Source organism: Nannobrachium achirus (assembly GCF_963921795.1).
Source record: "Nannobrachium achirus genome assembly, chromosome: 15".
Classification (NCBI taxonomy): domain Eukaryota; kingdom Metazoa; phylum Chordata; class Actinopteri; order Myctophiformes; family Myctophidae; genus Nannobrachium; species Nannobrachium achirus.
This window is the reverse complement of record NC_137822.1, coordinates 23,595,380-23,617,022: the sequence shown is the minus strand read 5'-3', so window position 1 is coordinate 23,617,022 and position 21,643 is coordinate 23,595,380. Positions and strand designations below refer to the sequence as shown.

Sequence of the window (21,643 nt, the reverse complement as noted above, 5' to 3'; positions counted from 1 at the left end):
CATATTGTCATTAAATATATCATTAAAACAATCATTCATTAGTGTGCAATAAGTGTTAAATGGCTTTATATTATGAATAATACTGTAATCATTTCTTGATCTCCTCTTGTCTTGATTGTTTAAACATGAGGTCATGGGCCGCAAGCTTGATAAGCCCAACGCTTATTGATACCAAGTAATTAGTTATCAAGTTTTTAGCGGGCCCTTGTTGTGAGCTCCTAATCGGGCCGTAACTCAGACGGTGCTGACTGCTGAGTCGGCACAATCGGACTACGCAACGCTCAACACGGTGACTCGCTGGCTCCTACGGATACAATAATAGCGTACCTACAGTAAAGTCCATTTCACCCACACAAGAAACCCGGGCAATGCTGGAAACTGCTTTGGGTCTGAACCTTTTCTCAAAAGCGTTCAAGGCCTTCCCATCTGAACCACTTAACATGGGTGGGCCGATGCATTTTCAGAGCATGTTTATTTTAATGGTCAATCAATCAATCAATCAATCAATCAATCAATCAATCAATCAATTGTGTTCCGGCTTGGATCAGTATACTTTTAAGTCCCTAGTTTATTTAAAGAAAACATATAATGTATGAAAGAAGTCATGGTCTTCAAAATCGTCTTTTGCCAATTCTCTCTCTCTCTCTCTCTCTCTCTCTCTCTCTCTCTCTCTCTCTCTCTCTCTCTCTCTCTCTCTCTCTCTCTCTTTCTGTAAATGTATGCAGTGTGTGTGTGTGTGTGTGTGTGTGTGTGTGTGTGTGTGTGTGTGTGTGTGTGTGTGTGTGTGTGTGTGTGTGTGTGTGTGTGTGTGTGTGTGTGTGTGTGTGTGTGTCTCTCGTGTGTGTGTGTGTGTGTGTTGTTTCATGTCAGTGTCCTGTGGATTAGTGCACACTGTCGTTGTCTCTAATCCCCGACATAGTTATTAAAAGGACTTTCTACGCGTGTGCTTTTGTGTGCATGTGTGTGTGCTTGACTAAAAACACCATTCTCTCTTGCACACAAATTGCTGCTTGATCAATGGAGCAATCGAAACAATAATCACACTACAAAAAATAGATTATGGAACATTGCTACCCCAGGTCCACTATGTCAGTGGTTCTCAAGCTTTTTATTCTGTTACCCAAAGAAGAAATGAGACGTTTGCCTGGGACCCAAACTAGTGAAATGGCAGATCTACAAACTCACAACGCTTCTCTTTGCTTGTAGATTTGTTTGTAGATCGTCTATTATCACGACTTCTCAAACATTTGTATTTATGATGCATGGGGTTCAATGGACCTCGTTCGACGTTCGCGACGTAATTATGTCACAGACAGGTAAAGTAGGCTTGTGCAAAAAAATCGATTTACTATATTATCGTGATGTTAATGCCGGCGATTCAATTAATCGATTTTCAAAGTTCGGAACCGATTTTCCAGATTGTATTTATTTATAAAAAATAAATTAAAAAAATGACTTTATTTGGCTGCATTGATTTGAAGTATATGATTCAACTTTTAATGTTTTATATTGTTTAGAATTGTTTTAAAATGTTTCAATATAAAAAAGCTCATTTTTTGGGGAAAATCGCAATAATCGTGATTCGAATCGCAAATCGCAGGAAAACGCACTAATCGTGATATAATCGAAATCGTCACCCTATGAATCGAAATCGAATCGAATCGGGAAAAAGTGAATCGTCACAGGCCTAAGGTAAAGTAGGTATATGATGACACGACAACAGATACTAGCCTGCTATTTGCTATTTCAGTTTGACCCACTTAATCTTTCCCTGTGTGCGTGTGCGACTGTGTGTGAGACCAGCTAGTTATTGGGTCCTGTGTGACGGTATCACTGGTATACTGGCTGTCTTTGAACAATGTGAGAGGAGAGGAGAGGAGAGGAGAGGAGAGGAGAGGAGAGGAGAGGAGAGGAGAGGAGAGGAGAGGAGACAGTTAAATAAAACATCTCCAGATGCTGAAAGCTGGAGATGAGTAAATATTATAAAGTGTTGGAGGAGCTGAGACATGAGGAGGAGGAGGAAGTGAAGGAGACGTGTGTGTGTGTGTGTGTGTGTGTGTGTGTGTGTGTGTGTGTGTGTGTGTGTGTGTGTGTGTGTGTGTGTGTGTGTGTGTGTGTGTGTGTGTGTGTGTGTGTGTGTGTGTGTGTGGGGGGGGGGGGGGGGGGGGGGTTGAAAGGTGTGTGAAAGGAGGGTAGCAGAGGAGGAAGCGAGTTGGTCCATATGTCCTGGTCCTGATAAGGACACCGATTGAGGGTTATAAATTACACCACATGTTGAGAGAGAGAGAGAGAGAGAGAGAGAGAGAGAGAGAGAGAGAGAGAGAGAGAGAGAGAGAGAGAGAGAGAGAGAGAGAGAATTGGATGGAGGGAGAGAAAGAGGAGGGGTTATCAAGACTGAATGAGCTCTAATACTGGAAATGTATTATATGATTAGTGACTGTGGATCTTGATGGTAATGACATTAACACCATTAAACATAACCATTCCATAAGCTCACAACTCATTGCAATGCGGTGGGTTGTGCATGAGCTTGTAGATTTTTTTGGAATTATTATTTCTTAAAATTTAGTCTAATTTAGACTAAAAATAAAAAAAACATTAAAACATTACAAGAGATAAACGATCAGACTTTGCGGATTACAGAGAAAAGGTATAGACAATAGTGGCGTTTCCATAAAGCCTCTAAAATGCGCATTAAGGCTTATTCGCGTAAATCTTTTTATGGAAACACTTCAAAATTCGAATAAACTTTCATTATCCGCAAAAACTTTTATCCGCTTGGAGGAGGTGGATTTTGAGGCTTTATCGAATAAACTAAATGTGCATTTGTGAATGGAAACGGGTCAGACAATAAATGCGAATAAATTATGACGTTCTGGGTCCATATCGTCCTCCAACTTAATACTTTCCCCTGCCGCTTAACGTCCATTGTATAGCCTTAGCCCACAAAACAAACCGGTTGTTTGTTACACATGGAGTGACACGGACCGTGTGTAAATTCCTCCCGTTTTCACCTCCCGGAGTCAAGCCAGCCGTGGTTAACCCTTCCTCATCACACGGTGTTACGTGCCAAAAGTGGCCGATCTACAAGCTCGCATCCGCGTCTCCGCGCCACGCTGTGAGCTTGCAGATCGGCCACCTTCCAGAGGACACTGAAATTTGCAGGATGAGTGTGCACTGTGCAGTGATCGAGTCACAGCAGTCAGACGTGCAGTGCTCACGTCTCGGTTCGGTCTGAAAAAATCGGCCCGATCAACTCATGCGACCGTCGCTAATTCGAATGACACCTGCAAATGGAAACAGGCTAAATTTGCTTTGTCTTAATGCGAATTTCTGATAATTCGCTTCCTATAAGCTTATGGAAACATGGCTAGTGAAAGTGTCTCCTCTCCTCTCCTCTCCTCTCCTCTCCTCTCCTCTCCTCTCCTCTGTGTAATGAAGAGGTTAAAGACTGTTACTTTAGTCGAGGTTGCCTTTTGATGCTGTTTCTAAAGGGTCTTTTGTAAACAAAACGATTTGTTAGCATTGTGTGTGCGCACGCGCGCGGCCGCGCGCGCACACACACACACACACACACACACACACACACACACACACACACAGAGATAAGCTGACATTCCAAATGACTGGACTGTGAATGTAAGCCGCTCGCTCTACACACACAAGCACAATGGATAGCCCTATTGAAGGGAGATTTGGGCATTACAATGCACGACCTGTGCGTGCGTGTGTGCATGCGTGCGTGTGTGCGTGCGTGCGTGCATTTGTGTGTGTGTGCGCATGCGTGTGTGCGTGCATGCGTGTCTGGCCTTTCTCCTTTTCTCTCTTTCACTCGTTCTGTCTGTCTCCCACTACAAACACATTGTGGTAAGACCATTATACATGTACGGAGATGGACAATGACAGTCTATGTATCCTATAGCCGTGTGTTTAATGTGTGTGTCTAGTACGTGTATAAACAGTTACTAACTCCATTAATGGATGAAAACATTGACTGACCCAAGGGGGGAGGTGTCTTACAGACAAATGAGCCACGTTCAACATGTTACCAAAACGCTAAACATTCTATCATCCCTCGATCTGCTCACAAACATCACAGCGTAATTAGTTACAATACGATCAATCAATTCAGTGGCGCAAACCAGCGGTGACGGTACAATATTATCGCCGAAACTTGTATCTCCATTTTTCATATTTTTCTCTACATAAATGAATGTCCTACTTTATAGGTTGTTGTAATGCCAAGTAGCCGATCTACAAGTGATCAAGCTTTAGTATATAGGCTATTACAGTTGGTTCTCAACCTGTGGGTCGGGACCCCCAGGGGGGTCCCCAAATTATTTTGGGGGGTCCCCAGATGAACCAACATAATGTTCAAGTTTATAGAGTTTCTGCACATTTCTAAAGTGACAATTTAAGGACTTTTTTAATACCTCTAAATTAGAAATTACAAATTAAACCCTAACCCTTGTCAAATATTAGAGGCAGACATTGTGAAAATAGCAAATGTGAAAATCGCGTTGCGAGGCATTGTGAGCATGTAGATCTGCTATTTTCACAACAGAATAGTGTTATACAAAATGTAATGCCTCAGCTCTTAGTGCTCGTCAGGGTGGGGGGCTCCCCATTTAAAATATGATTATTTTGGGGGTCACGGCCTGAAAAGGTTGAGAACCAATGGGCTATTAGGTTAAAGTAGTTACACTGATTTTGTTACCCCCCCTGGGTGGTCCCCAGACCCCGCTTTGAGAACCACCTCAGCCCAGAAAGATCATCATGTGTACATTTTGCTCCAAGAGTATGTAGACAGAAATGGACCCTTTTCATGTCTGTCAAGCTTTATTCTAACCTTTTTAATCTTACCCCTCTCTCTCTCTCTCTCTCTCTCTCTCTCTCTCTCTCTCTCTCTCTCTCTCTCTCTCTCTCTCTCTCTCTCATGTAGGCGTTGAGGAGAGAACGCATCCAGGATCTTGGGGGAGTCGTGCTTCCAAGGTAACAAGCTCACATCCACACTATCCAAAATAGTGGAAATAGCAGATCTACAAGCTCACATCCACACTATCCAAAATAGTGGAAATAGCTTGTAGATTGGCTATTTCCACTATCAGTGTTCTTTTTTAAAGTATAAAGTTGTCAAATATGTCAGTTGTTTGTTTGTATATTTAGGTTATGTGTCATATCTACCATTTGCAACTTCAAAGCCTACAAGCCAAACAGAAATGTACACTAATTGTCAATGACAAAAACACAATTAAATCGTTAATCGCAATTATTTGAGTGACAGTTAATCATCATGTAAAATCTCATGATCGTGACAGCCCTAATCCACACCACATGTCAAACTGCATTGGCTGCAAAACCCACAACTGGCCTATAGTTTTACAGACGTTGAACTAATCATAACGGCAAGGTCACAGTATGCTGATTCTCTGTCTCTCTCTGTATCTCCCTCTCTGTGTCTCTGTGTCTCTCTCTCTCTGTCTCTCTCTCTCTCTCTCTCTCTCTCTCTCTCTCTGTCTCTGTCTCTCTCTCTCTCCAGAGTTATGTGGACAGTTCTGCATACGGCCACATGGCGGGCAGAGACATGGCGTCACATGACAGTCTGTCACCACCATATTCCAACTCCAGACTAGCAGGTAGGCTGCTAACACAATGCATGAAGGACATGAATGGACCAGGGAATGAATGAATGAATGAATGAATGAACGAGTGAGGGTATCAATGAATCCACCTCACCCCTTAGCACTTGACCTAGATATGACAACCATGCGGGCAAAAGATTTGGCGGCCCCCCCTGTAGTAACTCTGAGGACCCCCTAGGGGTCCCGGACCCCCTGTTGAAGACCCCTAGTTATCTAAATCAGGGGTGCTTGGTTTAGCTGTGATCCTAGTTTACTGAGGCACTGCACTGTCTCTCTGCATTTGATGTGTTTACCTGAATGAATGACTTCTTCAAGGACATTTTTGATATGAACACTTGACTATATGAATGCAGTGTTGATGGGGGAACAGTATGTGTTCTACTGAGACACCCCCAAGCTCACACGGGTGAGCTCGACGCTGCCCCTGGTGGCCTCTCAAGTCCACTTCAGCCGGCGTGCCTCTGACCAGGGACGTGCAGAGAACGTTATAGAGGCAGGGGCTGAAATTTCTAAAAGGACCTTTTGGTGAAAATAGCAGACCTCCAAGCTCACAAGCTCGGCTATTTCCGATGCTTGATACCACACTGAACTAAGCATAATCAAGTGAACACCGGAGATGTGGCATGGAGTTCTACAGAGAGGGCAATTCTTTCAACATAAGATGCTGCATTCAAGTTCAAAACAGTTTGGACAAGGCAATTCTCTTGAATGCTAGCCTTGACGTATGGCATGGAAAGAGGGCATTTGCATTTCTTTCACCATAGTAAAAACTGCATTCATTCATCAGTCTTTTTTACAGACAGATGAAAGGGCAGGGGCTCAAGCCCCCTTTGATGTCTATGTGTGCACGTGCCTGCCTCTGATGTCTTTACAGTTTTGTTTTACGGAGCCGCTATACCCTAGCTTTTACGTCTCGGGTTTGAGAACGCCACTTCCGTTTTCCTGGGATGCCGTCAAATGGCGTTGGTCACATGAAGTCACCACAGTACTATTTGAGAGTGAGAATATGTTGTCTTTTCAACGAGAGTTTACTCTCTCTCTCTCTGTCTGTCTGTCTCTCTCTCTCTCTCTCTCTCTCTCACTCTCTCTCTCTCTCACTATCATTCTCTTAAGTCAGTTTTTAAAAGGAAACTCAGACTGGGCGTGTTCATTTACCCATGATGCTCTTTGCCTCTGGCCCTCTCCGATGTGGCGCCAGTTGTGAGCAAATGGCCACTGACACAGATAATCTGACACGCACACGCGCGCACATGCACACACACACACACACACACACACACACACACACACACACACACACACATGCGCGCACACACGCACGCACGCACGCACGCACGCACGCACGCACGCACGCACGCACGCACGCACGCACGCACGCACGCACACGCACGCACACGCACGCACACACAAACACAGTGTGTCTGTGTTAACACACAGCACGCAGAGCTTAATTAGCTTTGACTGGCTCCATCAAATATGGAAGATGTCGGCTTTCACTGTGTGCCCTCTATCTATCTATCCATCTATCCATCTATCCATCTATCTATCTATCTATCTATCTATCTATCTATCTTACTGTCCTCCGATAATGATAATTATGATAATTGATCTCTCTATCTACATTTCTATATTCACGCATATTTACCAGGGATGTAATGATTAACTGGTACAAATCGGTTATATTAATGGAAGGCTAACTGATCTAACATGTAAAAGTCTTTACTTTCAAAATAATAAGGACTGCCTCTCATTCATCTCATCTCTGACCTTTTTCTTTCTCTTTAGAGAGCGCTGTGAGGTACACAAACAAAAGAACGGCAACATAATGACAAATAGTGAAACTTGCCCTATCTATAGTACAGTACAAGCTCACAACAAGGGGTCACTCATTCAATGCCAATGCGAGAAATCGTCTATACGGACCTTAACTAACGACCGGATGACCGCGGATACAATGTTATTTTTCCGGTGGAAAGAAGAGAGACATGTCTCTCTAACATCACCTCTGTTGTTTACATGCTTGTTAAGAAAAAAGAAAAAAAAAGAAAAACAACAACAATACACTGTGGATCTTCAAAGGTTTGTAAAGCTGGCAAGGGGAGACTAGATTCTTTTCTGGCAGAGTTAAGAGTTAACTCACTTACTGCCAATTAAAAATGCCCTCGAGTGGCATTAGTGCCAGCCCTCTCCATAGACTTCCATGTAATTTGTAGTGCACAGATCATGCACACCCATGCACAGATCATGCACCATGTTTGTGCAGGCTGTTCACAGCTTTCAAACAAAAAAAAAAGATTGGAATTCCGTTCAGGCATTCTTGAGATAATAGCCATTATGTTTTCCTAAAATGTAAACAAAGATGGCTGCCATGTTTGATAGATGGGGTTGCTATGGGGGTTAAACATGCAATTTCGCGATTTCTATCATGCCTACTACATTTTTTGGGGTCCAAAAATTTTTTTTTTTTTTTTTAAATTTTTGAAAAAAAATAATTTTTTTGTTTTTTTTCTAAGTAAAAGTCGCCCAAAGTCGCTTGGCAGGGAAGCCCATAGTGAGAAAGTTGCTCTAAAAGTCGCCTGGCACTGTATGAGTTAATATGGTTACAGTTTTTTTCGATTGCTAAAACACAAAAAGCTAAAATTAGGCACAATTTTCACAACCTTTACTTCTGTCCCCAATCACTTGACTCAATTTGTTACTACTTTAGATTTCCTTATCATATTAGACTCTGACTTTCCTTCTTTACACTCTGATGTCAATTTCACATCACCTTGTTGTCAAAACACAACACACAATTTTCAGGTTTGCACACACTTCTCACCTAAAATCTCAAAGCATCAATCCACAACACACAAATATTCAAATCTCTAAACTTTCGGGTCTAGTGTCAATTACAAATCCCCCTGTTGTCTAAAAACCACAGTTGTTGCACAACTGAACATTGAGACAGGAACCGGGGGCAGAGATGGGCACAAAATACAAAAAAAAAATATTTGAAATACAAAGGTATAAATACCAGGATACTGTCACCAGGATAGTATCTTGGTGACAGTATCCTGGTCAGTATTAGACCAAGTACTGACCAATTTCTTTCAAAATATTTTTTTGTTTTTTGTGCCCATCTCTGACCAGAGGCATGATGCCTAAATCTACAGTAAATCAAAACTTGTTTTTGTTTGGATGCATATTTGTGTGCTGTTTTATGTTTGACTATGAAAAAGTAGGCCTACACTGAGTCATTTTACAAAAGGAGAAATATCTTATTCTCCAGAGCCATGGTCATTCTTATGGTGTGTTCCATTTCGACAATTGTGTTTTCAATTTTGCTCTTCAGTGTTCTGTACATGCTTGGTAGTGTTCAGCCAAAAGCTTAGTTGTGTTTATTCAATGAATGGTATGTGTGTGTCATGTGAAAATATGGCTGTGTTTACCAAATGAAAATACGGGTTCCATTTTGTGAACATGTTAAGAGATTTGATGGCTAAGAGTTGTTTTGCAAAGGGATGCCAGGGTTTAGCAATTTGTGTGTAATGTTTGGAGTTTTGTGTGTGCAGTTTTGAAAAGAACGTACAGTTTTGAAAAATGTGTTTTAGCAATCAAAAAAACTGTAATGTCACTTTATGACTCGCAACAACGCTTGTAGTTTTTCGACTCTGTTTGGTCCAATCTGCTGTGATACTGAGAACTCTGGATTACAAAGAACCTTCATGACATTAGTTTTAATTTTGTTTAGTTTTAAGTTTTTGTCTTCTGATGTTTGTTTGAGAGATCCTCTTTCATATAGCTATGAAAGGAGCAGTTCACTGTACTCAAACAAACATACCTTTGTTCACTGAAATGTTGCATCAAAAACTCTCATGTCTTTGAAGTCTTTAAATGAGGTGAAATGCATTGTGCATGCGTGCGTGCACGTGTGTGTGTGTGTGTGTGTGCATGTGCATGTGTGTGTGTGTGTGTGCGCGCGCGTGTGTGTGTGTGTGCGTGTGTGTGTGTGTTTGTATGAGAGAGTTTGTGTCTGTCTGACTGTACAGTATCTCTGTATCTCTGTATATCTATCTATCTCTATCTCTATCTCTATCTCTATCTCTCTCTCTCTCTCTCTCTCTCTCTCTCTCTCTCTCTCTCTCTCTCTCTCAACAGAGGTTATTATTGTATTTTCCTTCACCTAGCAGAAGGGAGCTTCGATATCCTCTGATAATGATAAACGCTAGGCGAGAACGACAGGCAGGGATATGAAATACCAGCCCATAGAAATACACATACGCATGCACACATACGCACACACGCACCCTCGCCCACTCTCATACACAGGCTCCTTATGCATTTTGTACACACTCATGCACATGAGTACTGTGAACGCACGCGCACACACACACGCACAGCCTGGAACACGTGCATACTGTATGTGAACACAGTTTCATCAATGCAGTATTGTTGTAACAGATGATTCTTTCGCTTTCACGACCAACCTCTTTCTACCCCCCCCCCCCCTCTCTCTCTCTCTCTCTCTCTCTCTGTCCCTCTTTCTATCGCTCTCTTACTCTATTCACTCCCTTGTTTTCTCTCTATTCCTCTCTTTATCTCTCCCAGTCTCTCTCTCTCTCTCTCTCTCTCTCTCTCTCTCTGTGTGTCAGATTAGAGTGATGCTATGCTCCATATAATCAGAGGATGGATTAGTGTCATCCTAGTGACCCCACTAGATTAATCTACTACCACACACACATACACAAACACACACTCAAACATGATGACACACACACACACACACACACACACACACACACACACACACACACACACACACACACACACACACACACACACACACACACACACACACAGTATATGTGTTGTCATCGCATGAGGGCAATATTTTCAAATAATGTTAGGGCTGTAACAAGGTTACGAGGTTGCAAGTTCAAAGGTACATTTATTGTATTGTTACATTCTGTGCTTTCTTCAGACTATACAGCAGCAGAGCGAAGGAAAAGAGAGAGACAGAAAAGCAAGAGTCATTTGTTTTTTATATTATAGGATAATGAAAAAATATTCAAGAGTTTGGGAACCCTTGGTATATAGTGTGAACTGGTGTACAGTGTGTCGTAGTAATAATAATAATAATAACATAATAATAATTAATGTTATTTGTAACGCACTTCACAAAAATAGCGGATCTCCAAGCTCACAGAGTGTCACTTGTGCCGCGCTGTGGGCTTGTACATCTGCTATTTTTGGATGTTTTTGAAACACATGGAAATTGTTGAATAATTTTATTGTGTATACAGTCTCTAGCTTTTTACTACAAGGTGTCTGCTGGTACACGACTGTACGCGCGCGCGTGTGTGTGTGTGTGTGTGTGTGTGTGTGTGTGTGTGTGTGTGTGTGTGTGTGTGTGTGTGTGTGTGTGTGTGTGTGTGTGTGCGCGCGTGCGTGTATGAGCAGGTGTGCAGGCAGCAACTCGAGTGTGTCTGGTGTTTTTTTTGGTCAGCAGCACAGTATAAATGATACAGCCAGTACTTCTGGACTGGTAAGCAACTTTTCCTACAAGCTCTGTCTCCTGTTATAGATTGGCTCGATCAGGAGACATGCACATAAACACACACACACACACACACACACACACACACACACACACACACACACACACACACACACACACACACACACACACACAGTCCCAGCGTTTGAAACGAATGCCTCAACTCATAGTGCTCATCAGGGTGAGGGGGTCACAAAATAATACTTAAGCAGCCTATATAAATGCTTAGATGATTTTTATTTTTTACCAGTAAGACTCCCTAATCGGGAAATAAGTGACCGCCAGGTCTTTTGGCAAATTATGGGAGTCAACAACAGTCTGGTGACGCGTGGTTAACAAACATCTAATTGGAATGCAGGAACTTAAAGGCTGGAGCTTTAGGCCTCTTTTTTTACCACACCGTTGTCCTCTCCGTGTGACCTTATTGATGAGAGTCAGCCCCCTGTTGAGAGAGACCTCCTCTCCTCTCCTCTTCTCTCCTCTCTCTCTCCTCCTGTCTCCCTCTCTGCCCCAGGAGCTCCACCCCTCCGCTGGGTAAGGGTGCCAAGGTCGCCCCCCTACCTCTCAGTGGTTGTCAAGATCTATATGCCCGGAATACTTAAACAGTGCATTTGGTGTGTGTGTGTGTGTGTGTGTGTGTGTGTGTGTGTGTGTGTGTGTGTGTGTGTGTGTGTGTGTGTGTGTGTGTGTGTGTGTGCGCGTGTGTGTGTGTGTGTGTGTGTGTGTGTGTGTGTGTGTGTGTGTGTGTGTGTGTGTGTTGGAGCCAACGGGGTGTTCAAAGGTCAAAGGGCTTTACTTTATCAGCAAATAAATATTATAGTATTATCACTGGTCGGGCAGAAACCTAGTATCTCCAATGTTTATGTTTTTTGGTCAATTAAAGCCCTACTTCATAATACAAAAGTGTTGCACGAAAATAGTGAAAATAGCCGATCTACAAGCTTGTAGCTATTTTCACTAGTTTAAATAATTTTAAAAATGATAAATACAAAACGTTTTGGACATACAGGGTTTCCACCAGACAACCATGAATATTATAAAATAGTATAATTTTACTATTAGCCAAAGAGATAATCAACCATTATTTATTCTTGTTATTATAAATTCTTCATTTTGTTTGACCTAAGTTATTTATACAGGTAATCTGATCTTTAATCTCATCTGATTTCTGATCCCTATATAGAGACTTACAGTGAATCAGTGATTGGGATTTACCTTGTGCTCTCGTTTGATTATTGAAGACAGCTTGTTCACGCACGCACGCACGCAGGCACGCACGCACGCACGCACGCACGCACGGGTTTCATGCTGCTCTGAATGACATTCCCAACACTGTGTTGTCTGTCTCTCGATCATGATCTGTCTGTCTGTCTGTCTGTCGTTTATCTCTCATCACTCTGTCATCTTTCCAGATGAGACACTCACGAGACCAAACAGGGGTCACTCATGTTTCACTCTGCGTGTGTGTGTGTGTGTGTGTGTGTGTGTGTGTGTGCGTGCGTGCGTGCTTGCGTGCGTGTGTGTGTGCACGCGGCCGTGCGTGCGTGCATAAGTGTATGCATATGTATGCATGCCTGCATGTGTCTATATACATTCTTTCTCTCTCGAAATGACACTGCTGGCATGCGTGGCATTATTTCTGTTTTTGTGTGAGAGAGCAAGAGAGAGAGAGAGTTAAATGTGTGTGTGTGTGGGTGCGTGTGTGTGCGCGAGCGTCACTTTCAATACATAGTTGTATGAGTCTCTCATTCTCTCTGTGAATGTGTGCGTGCGTGCGTGTGTTTGTGTGTGTGTGTGTGTTTGCACGCGCGCGCGCGTGTGTGTGTGTGTGTGTGTGACAGGCTGTGAAATGGTGCGTGGTTGCACCTGGGCCCTTCAGTGTTGATTGATCGGCCTGGTCATGTGGAAGAGTCCCATCTGGCCAGACACACTACTGACGGTGTGTGTGTGTGTGTGTGTGTGTGTGTGTGTGTGTGTGTGAGTGTGAGTGTGAGTGTGAGTGTGAGTGTGAGTGTGTGTGTGTGTGTGTGTGTGTGTGTGTGTGTGTGTTTTAGAAAGAGAGAGAGAGAGAGAGAGAGAGAGAGAGAGAGAGAAATAGTGTGTGTTTATTGTGTCTGTTTGTGTTTTAATGTGTGCGTGCATGACTGCATGTGTGTGTGTGTGTGTGTGTGTGTGGGGGGGGGGGCGGGGGGGGGGGGGGGGCGGGGGGGTGTGCGTGCGTGCATGTGAGTGTATGTGTGTGTGCGTGTGCGCACAAGTGTGTGTGAGAGAGAGGGACGAGAGGGAGAGGTTTTCACATATGACATGATGTGCATCATGTAACAGAGAATGTTTATTGTGTGTGTGTGTGTGTGTGTGTGTGTGTGTGTGTGTGTGTGTGTGTGTGTGTGTGTGTGATAAATAAACACACACATGTGCACGTACATGCATGTTTGTGGTGTGTATGTGTTTGGATGTGATTAATACAATGTGTGTTTATTGCGCATGCTTTGGATGGCGTATCTGTGCGCGCGTGTGTGTGTGTGTGTGTGTGTGTGTGTGTGTGTGTGTGTGTGTGTGTGTGTGTGTGTGTGTGTGTGTGTGTGAGTGTGTGAGAGAGAGAGAGGGGGGGGAGAGAGAGAGAGAGAGCAAAGAGAGAGCTTAAAAATTAAAGAGACCATGAAAGCGAGAGAAAGAGCGAAGGAGAAAGAGAGACATTGCAAGTTGAAGTCTGATGGAATGGACAGACAGAAAAGAAGAAAAAAGAAGGAAAGTAGGGCAATGTCCTACTGTCACAATGAAGGTCATTGTGTCACACTGTAAAGTAACTAAGTATATTTACTTAAGTACTGTACTTAAGTACAATTATGTGGTATTTGTACTTTACTTGAGTATTTATAATTTACAATACTTTTACTTCTACTACACAACATCTCGGATCCAAATTTTATTCCACTTCATTTATTTGAAAACTTGAGTTACTTTGCAGATGTAAATTATTATAATATTTTAAAACATACATAAACTAGCCCTATTGTATACCGTGGCTATTTGAAAATAGCCGATCTACAAGCTTATCGGCTACAGATCTGCTATTTGCAAACATTTCGCTTTTAATTCATCTGGTGCCGATCCCGAACTAGTTCGGCTTTATTTCAATCCAATACAATCTTTTTTTTATTAATTCACTTACCCCGAGCTGCTTGTAGAGTCGTGGGTGGTCCTGGCTCGCTAGCCGCTAGCCAGCTAACCGTTCTACTCTGTCCGACGATATATTCCATTAAAAATGGTTTAAAATACATTTTTGAGCTCCCCAATGTTCACCCGATGTTCGGCGCCGCTTCCGATGAGTACACGAGTGTGCCGATCCCGAAGTAGTTCGGCTTTATTTAATTAAATGAATAAAATGATAAGAGGCCTTCTGAAGCCTGGCTTGATTTTTGTAGCTACTAGCCGAAAGCTAACAACGTCCCGGCCGGCCGTAATTTGCGAACGCAATCGCCAATCTCCGCCTAATCCAATGAAAGACCGCATCTTTAAAGGCTTATATCTCTTTTTTGTGTTTTAGGAAAGCGGCGCGAGGTTTATTTACGGCGAAATCGCCCAAAAATGATCTTTTAGATGACAAAATGGGAATAGCCATTCTGTTAGCATCTTCATCCGGGACATTTCCATGCCGTGCATCAACGTGAGCACGTCAGGTCCTGGAAGCTGAAGTCCTGGAAGCTAAAGCGCTCGCCTATGAGAGATGCGCTGGCATTCTTTGGCCCCTAGAGGGCGCTGGCACGCAAAGAGTTAAGTACATTTTGATGTCACTAGTTTTGTACTTTTACTCAAGTCAATTTTTAATTCCAGACTTTTACTTGTGATTTTTTTTTTTTAATAAAAAGATTAACCGCAACAGATAGCGTAAAAGCGATATGATTTTAAGCTCCACTATACTATGAGGGCTGCTGGGGAAACTGGACGACAGGGGCATTTCTGCCTAATAGACCCCTGGGACAGTCATTCGGGATCAATATAAGTAGGAAAACACAGCCTAGATGTTATTTAGTCTGGAGTTGTCCTTTAAAGCAGTGGTTCTCAACCTGTGGGTCAAATTATTTTGGGGGGTCCCCCATGATTAGCTTAATGTGCAACCTTGTTTTCTCACTCCACAGTAAACAAACCAACATAAATTTTAAGTGTATAGAGGGTATCTGCACATTTCTAAAGTGACAATATAAGGACTTTTTAATAACTCTAAAATGACAAATTAAACAGTTGCAGTTCAGGCCAAAGGTGGTACTGCAGCTGAAAATGCTCTGAGAGCCATTCAAAAATGAGAGGCTCTCTATTCAGGAGTGGTAATTTAGCCTCAAACCTTTTGAAAAACGTTTTTGGGACATACACAATATGACATAAATATTTTTAAATGCATGGTGTATCCAGTGTTGGGAAAGTTCACTTTAAAAACGAACTAGTTCAAGTTCAAGTTCAGAACTTCTAAAATGAACTAGTTCATTTTTAGTTCATAATTCCCCATTATGAACTAAAGTTCATGGTTCCCCAAAATGAACTACATAGTTCTTTTTTAGTTCTTTTTTTAACCATATTTTTTTTATACTTTTGGCTATTCAAAAAAAAAAAAAAAAAAAAAGGAAAATATATATATATAAAGGTCTATATATATATAAATGTTTAGACGTTGCTGCATGCTATTATTTGTCAAAATTATTGACTCAGCCCATATAGAACCACACACAGCAATAATTTCATCCAACTTAACATTGAGGTGCCCACAATATTTATGTGCCCACTGCCTAGTTCCCAGTCTTCCTGCACCCTTATTGTGAAGGGCTGAATGTAATAACCATGTTATTGTCTCATTGTGTGAAATATCATAATATTCAAAACAAATATTTGACTCCAATTGATTCCCCACACAGTATTGACTTGATATAGCAATACAAATATATATATATTACACAGCAGTTGTGGGAAAACTAAGACATTGTTCAAAAAACACAATTCCGATTTTGGTCATTTTGGAAATAGGGCAAAAAATATATTTTTCTTCAATCTACTGTCTTGACACTCTAACCAAAATTGTTCTATAGACCATAATCTACAAATTGGAAGTGAAAGAAACTTTAACACACATTTGAAATAAAAAGAAAAATTACATGTACAAGGAACCCCACTAGAAAAAAAAAAAAAAAAATTACATGTACAAGGAACCCCACTAGAAGGCAGACGTTTCTCGTGCACAGCATGTTTCCACGTTGGTTAAAGTAGCTGATCTACAAGCTCACGTTGTCTCGTGGATGCGACGCGTTGTGAGCTTGCAGATCAGCTATTTTCGCCGTGCAACACACATAGGACAAAGTATAGTCAGTCAGGCTTGCGAGACGAGGAGGATATTAACAGTGCAGCAGCAGAGTGCAGACAGCACCGCATATCAACGGAGGAACGTTCACGAGGAGCTTCGTGCAGTGCCTACTATTGGAGCATGTGAATGAAAAGAGAGACGAGAGGAGCAGAGGACAGACGACCGCGGAGGCGCGGACCGCCGCATGAACGGCCGACGAACGCCGACGAACGTCGTTCACGGGCGTCAGAATGACCGCGTTCGACAATATCGTTCATCAAGCGAAAACAATTACGTTCAGTTCACGTTCGCCCAAAATATGAGCGTGTTCATGAACGATCGTTCTTTGAACGCGTTCGGGTACAACACTGGGTGTATCACCTTTAAACAAAATGTAATGCCTCAAGTCTTACAACTCCAATGCTTGTCAGGGTGGGGGGTCCCCAGTTCAAATATGATTATTTTGGGGGTCGCGGCCTGAAAAGGTTGAGAACCACTGCTTTAAAGAATAAACAGGAAAAATACAACACCAAAAAACAACTATAAACTTCTTTTTATCTCACTGGCGATGTCGTCACACAACGTTTGTGTCTGGCAGTATTTCGAGCACACAGTTCTTTGACCCAATTTGCGATGTTTCCTAGATTTTCTTTGGTCCTCCGAGGACACGATGTATTGTTTGTTTTGTTTCCAGTGGAAAGGGGAAAGAAAACGGCGCCGAACACATGTAAATCCCGGCCACTACATTTGATTGGGTAAACCGCTGCATCATGGTCTAAGGCCCGCCCACTAGTAGGCAAAGGATCACTCATTTTAAAGAGGTGGTGCCATAGTTTTGGAGTTAACATTACTCTAAAAGACCACATGGGGTTATAATGTGCAAATTTGCCTTCCTTGTGTATTTTAGTTTACTTCCTGAAAGCTGAAAGCCTCTGAGTCAAAAGATCAAAAAATCGAAACACACTGAGTTAATGACATCATAAACTCAGCCCCTCCCCTTTTACCATTCAACCAGCACTGTGGGTGTGGCTAACTTCAGCTGGGTCACCACCCACCTGACAGCCATGCATACTTAATGACCTGGTGGGTGTGGCCACATAAAACATTTTTATTTATTTTTTATTTATTTTTTATCTTCCTCCTAGCATAATCATAATACCTGATCATCATGTTTTTTTTTTTTGTTTTTTTTTTACATTTGTTCCCGACAGATGTAGTAGGGCAGCATTGAGAGAGTATATCTAGGCCTATTCCATAACCTGCAGGCTGTGTTGCCATGTCTGCTTATTATAAGCGCCTTTCGGCTATTTTCTTTTCCTATAAAGTTGCTTTTAAATATTGGATGGTTTTCAAGTAGCAGATGACTATAATGTAGGTTTGAATTGAGGTCTAAATGTGGCCTAAGTAGCTTCTTTTGGACTTTTTCTTTCGCAAAATCTGGCAACACTACCCGCAGAGTGTGTGAGACTATAAGGCAAAAGGAGGTAATTACTTCTATACGGTGCGGTGACATTGTTTTTATTGTTGCTCATCATTAGCCCATTAATAGGAATGCAAGACTTTCATTTCTTATCATTCATCATATCGATTTTATTATTTTGCCAGTATATTTATTTATTTATATATTTTATAATATGTGAATGTGAAGCTGAAGAAGCCTTTAGTGATCATTGAAAGCAGCAGAAAACATATTTAATCCATGACGGAAAAAGAAAAAAGTGGTTAACCTGAGGCACTGATAACCATAGTAGCTTCTTTCCCTGCTTTATGAGCAAAACAAACAGTCACAACAGGAAAACACAATGGGCATGCTGGACCCACCATGATGAGTGACCTGATTTACTTGTACTGTATATTGTCGTTGTCGGGTGAAAACCTTCTATGTCCAAAACCGTTTGTTTTGCATTTATCTTTTTAAAAATGATTTAAACTAGTGAAAACAGCTGATCTACAATGCGAGGCGTTGTGTGCTTGTAGATCTGCTGTTTTCACTACTTTTGTGCGACGGCCTTGTATGATGAAGCAGGGCTTTACTTCGCGAAAGAGGCGTACACATTTGAAACTTGAAGATACAAGGTTTCCACACAACAACGACGATATATTCAAACACTGTGAAAGGCTATAGTCCTATAGTAAGCCTGGTGATGAAAGTTTGTATTTGCTAATACAATTAAATATTTGATTAACCACATGGACCCCTAGCTGTCACAATGCTTATAGATGGTAAATTTTAGATCTTTTGTCATCGAGAGAGGAAAAAAGTGGTGGACCTAATAGATCCCTAGGAGACAGAGACAGACAGACAGATAGACAGACAAACGGACAGAAGGACAGACAAACAGTGTTTTGCTGAAACAGTGCCAAGCGATATAATGAATGTGTATGACATCACAGTTGTCTAATTAAGCCTGACATTCATTAAGGCCAGGAGAAAGTGTGTGTGTGTGGGGGGAGGGGGTGCTCGTTAACACAGCATCTCTTATTGTGGTGGGGTAGGGCATTCACGAATAGTGATTTTTAGAGTTGCGAGGCGTTGTGAGCATGTAGATCTGCTATTTTCACAATATTTATCTGCGGAACCGAGTCACATTAAATGTATTACCTACAATTCCAAGTGCTTGTCAGGGTTCTTATGACTTCCCGTCTAGCCAAGCTTTATAAACCATGAAGTAGTATATTTTTAAAGACAAAACAATAAAAAAAAGCGAAAATGAGCGAATATTCGACTTCGGCGAACAACGTCGAATAGTGACTTTGATATTCGAATATTCTAATATTTGGTGAATGCCCTAGGGTGGGGTACGTTCTTTACAATGACTTCTACTTCCGCGTACAAGTGTCGCACGGACGTAGCAAAAACAGCAGATGGATGATGTTGGAGAAGTGATGTATAGAGGGTATGCGCGTGACATCACTGTTGCTGGAAGTTATGTGGGAACACGCCTACTGAGTGGCAAAAAACTAATTTCTGACATTGACAGCCCATACATCCAAACATAAAAGTCCTATCTGATTTTATTACTGTAAACAAAGTTAACTCACCAACATTGCGGCTGTACTGAAAGCTTGAATTATCCTCTTTCTATCTGCAAAGTTTTTGTTTCATAAAAATCTACCATAGGCATGTTATGAGCTTCTTTCTGTCAAGACATTCTGTGCAGGTTTTTATTTTTCCAAGTGTCAGAGTTTGGAAGCACTCGTTTTCAACAACACAACATCCTGCTGCCTCCTGCATTATGTGCAAATTAGAAACAGGTGGTATGCAGAGCCGTTGAGTGATTTGCAACTAGCACTTCCAAACTCCAATGCTCCATGCTGCTCAATGTTTTGCCACTCAGTCTAGATTAGGGGGGCGGGTCCCAGTGGACGTGCATACCCTCTATACCAGGGGTCCTCAATAGGCGGACCGCGGTCCATGTCCGGACCCAGGCGCACCTCCGTCCGGACCGGCGGCACATTTCTGAGAAATCTCCGCACAGTTGTATCTGACGATCGGACTGACTGTGTGATTTGTGTTTGTGTGTGCGTGGGTGTGTATGTGCTCATTCGCTCAAACACATACACAGGCTCACAAGACACACCCCTACGCCAATTTGCAAGCCCACAAAGCGTCGCGGGTGCAACGTGCTGTGGGCTTGTAGATCAAAGGTTTTCCTTCCCTCCGAAGCAGTGTGCTCTCCATGCTGCTCACCCCTCCCCTCCCCTCTCCAAACACTCATGCCGCTCGCTGCCTGAAAAAGTTGCTAAAACCTCTTGGAAACCATTGCTCCCACTGGATTAATAACTTGGCGATCTTCTACCTTTGGCTGTTCAATTGGAGAGGACAACAGCAACACATTAATATCCACGATGTAAGGCTCCAACTGCTTGCATTAGACAAGAAATGGTCGCGAAACTCGCGATGCGTGATCATGCGTCTTTAACAATGTGATGTGTCGTCGCATATTATTGCCAGCTATCCTAGGCTGTGTTAGGTTAATAACTATGACTCGTTGACCCTGATTTGACTGGCCATTTGACATAGGCAACCAGCACAGTCTGGCTTGTGCAGTACGTGTGTCAACTGAATGTCAAGTAATCCTCTCCCCCTCACGCTTAGTTTCACTTTATTTTCCATTCTGAACGACAAGCCTAATATTGCATTTATGCTCTTGAGTTTCCAATAATTAAACTATAAGCCAGTGTTTTATTGCTACACAATAAATGTAAATAATGTAGCCTACTCTACATGCATAAATAATTATCCATTCATCCATCCATCCATCTTCAACCGCTTATCCAGCATCGGGTAGCAGGGGTAACAGTTCCAACTGAGATTTCCAAAGTTCCAAATAATAATAATAATAATTAAAATAAACAATTCTAAGGATTATAATAAACATACATACATACAGTACATACTGTATAAATGTATCCGCCTTATTTCGCCTTCGCCTTTTTTTTCCGGACCCGGACCTGTTTCAAAAAAATATTTCTGGACCTTCAAGATTTGTATTTGAGGACCCCTGCTCTATACTGTAGTGGCCTGTGTACTGTGTGTTTCTCTAGATCAGTTGTCTTCAACTTTTTCAGGCCAAGGACCCCTTAGCTGTGAGAGAGATGAAGCAGGGACCCCCACAACCTTCTCAGGGATTCCATATAGTTTCATTGTTTGACAGCACAATCATCAGTGTATTTTGGATTCATGTAAATTTTTTGTTTTAGGATATTTAACCACTTGAACCGTCAATACTTAATAAACTTGAGCTTTCACTCTGTACTTAGTCTGCTCTTTTTCCCCTCTACACCAAACCTCACAACGCCTCACAGCGCGAGGCATTGTGAGCTTGTAGATCAGCTATTTTTGGCTAAAGTTATCAGAATATGAACACTAGGGTTCAAGTGGTTAATATAAAACCCGGCCTGTAGTAGGCCTGTAGAATATTTTTGACCCGATTCTATAAATGTCTTCTAAATCCTTCTTCTAAGTCAGTGAGTGATTCTCAAACTTTTTCCATGTCAAGCACCCCCAAAATTACATGTATTGGGCCGCGGACCCCCCATCTCAAAATATGTTTTTTAAATTTAACTGGTTATGGGAAAGGGAGTGTGGAAAACAAAACGAGCGTGAAGACATTGAGAGAGAGAGAGAGA

At 42.1% G+C, this 21,643-nt stretch overlaps 1 protein-coding gene across 2 annotated transcripts in view; it reads left to right on the top strand.

Annotated features, from left to right (window-relative positions):
- tcf4 (transcription factor 4) overlaps window positions 1-21,643 on the top strand; it is a gene marked incomplete at its 5' end in the record, with an annotated part of 240,833 nt that overhangs the window by 36,647 nt on the left and 182,543 nt on the right. For both annotated transcript variants that reach the window (XM_080742729.1, XM_080742728.1), the window contains 2 exons: window positions 4,943-4,992; window positions 5,540-5,636. In XM_080742729.1, coding sequence (XP_080598855.1) covers window positions 4,943-4,992; window positions 5,540-5,636 — 147 coding nt within the window. The remainder of the gene's footprint in view (window positions 1-4,942; window positions 4,993-5,539; window positions 5,637-21,643) is intronic.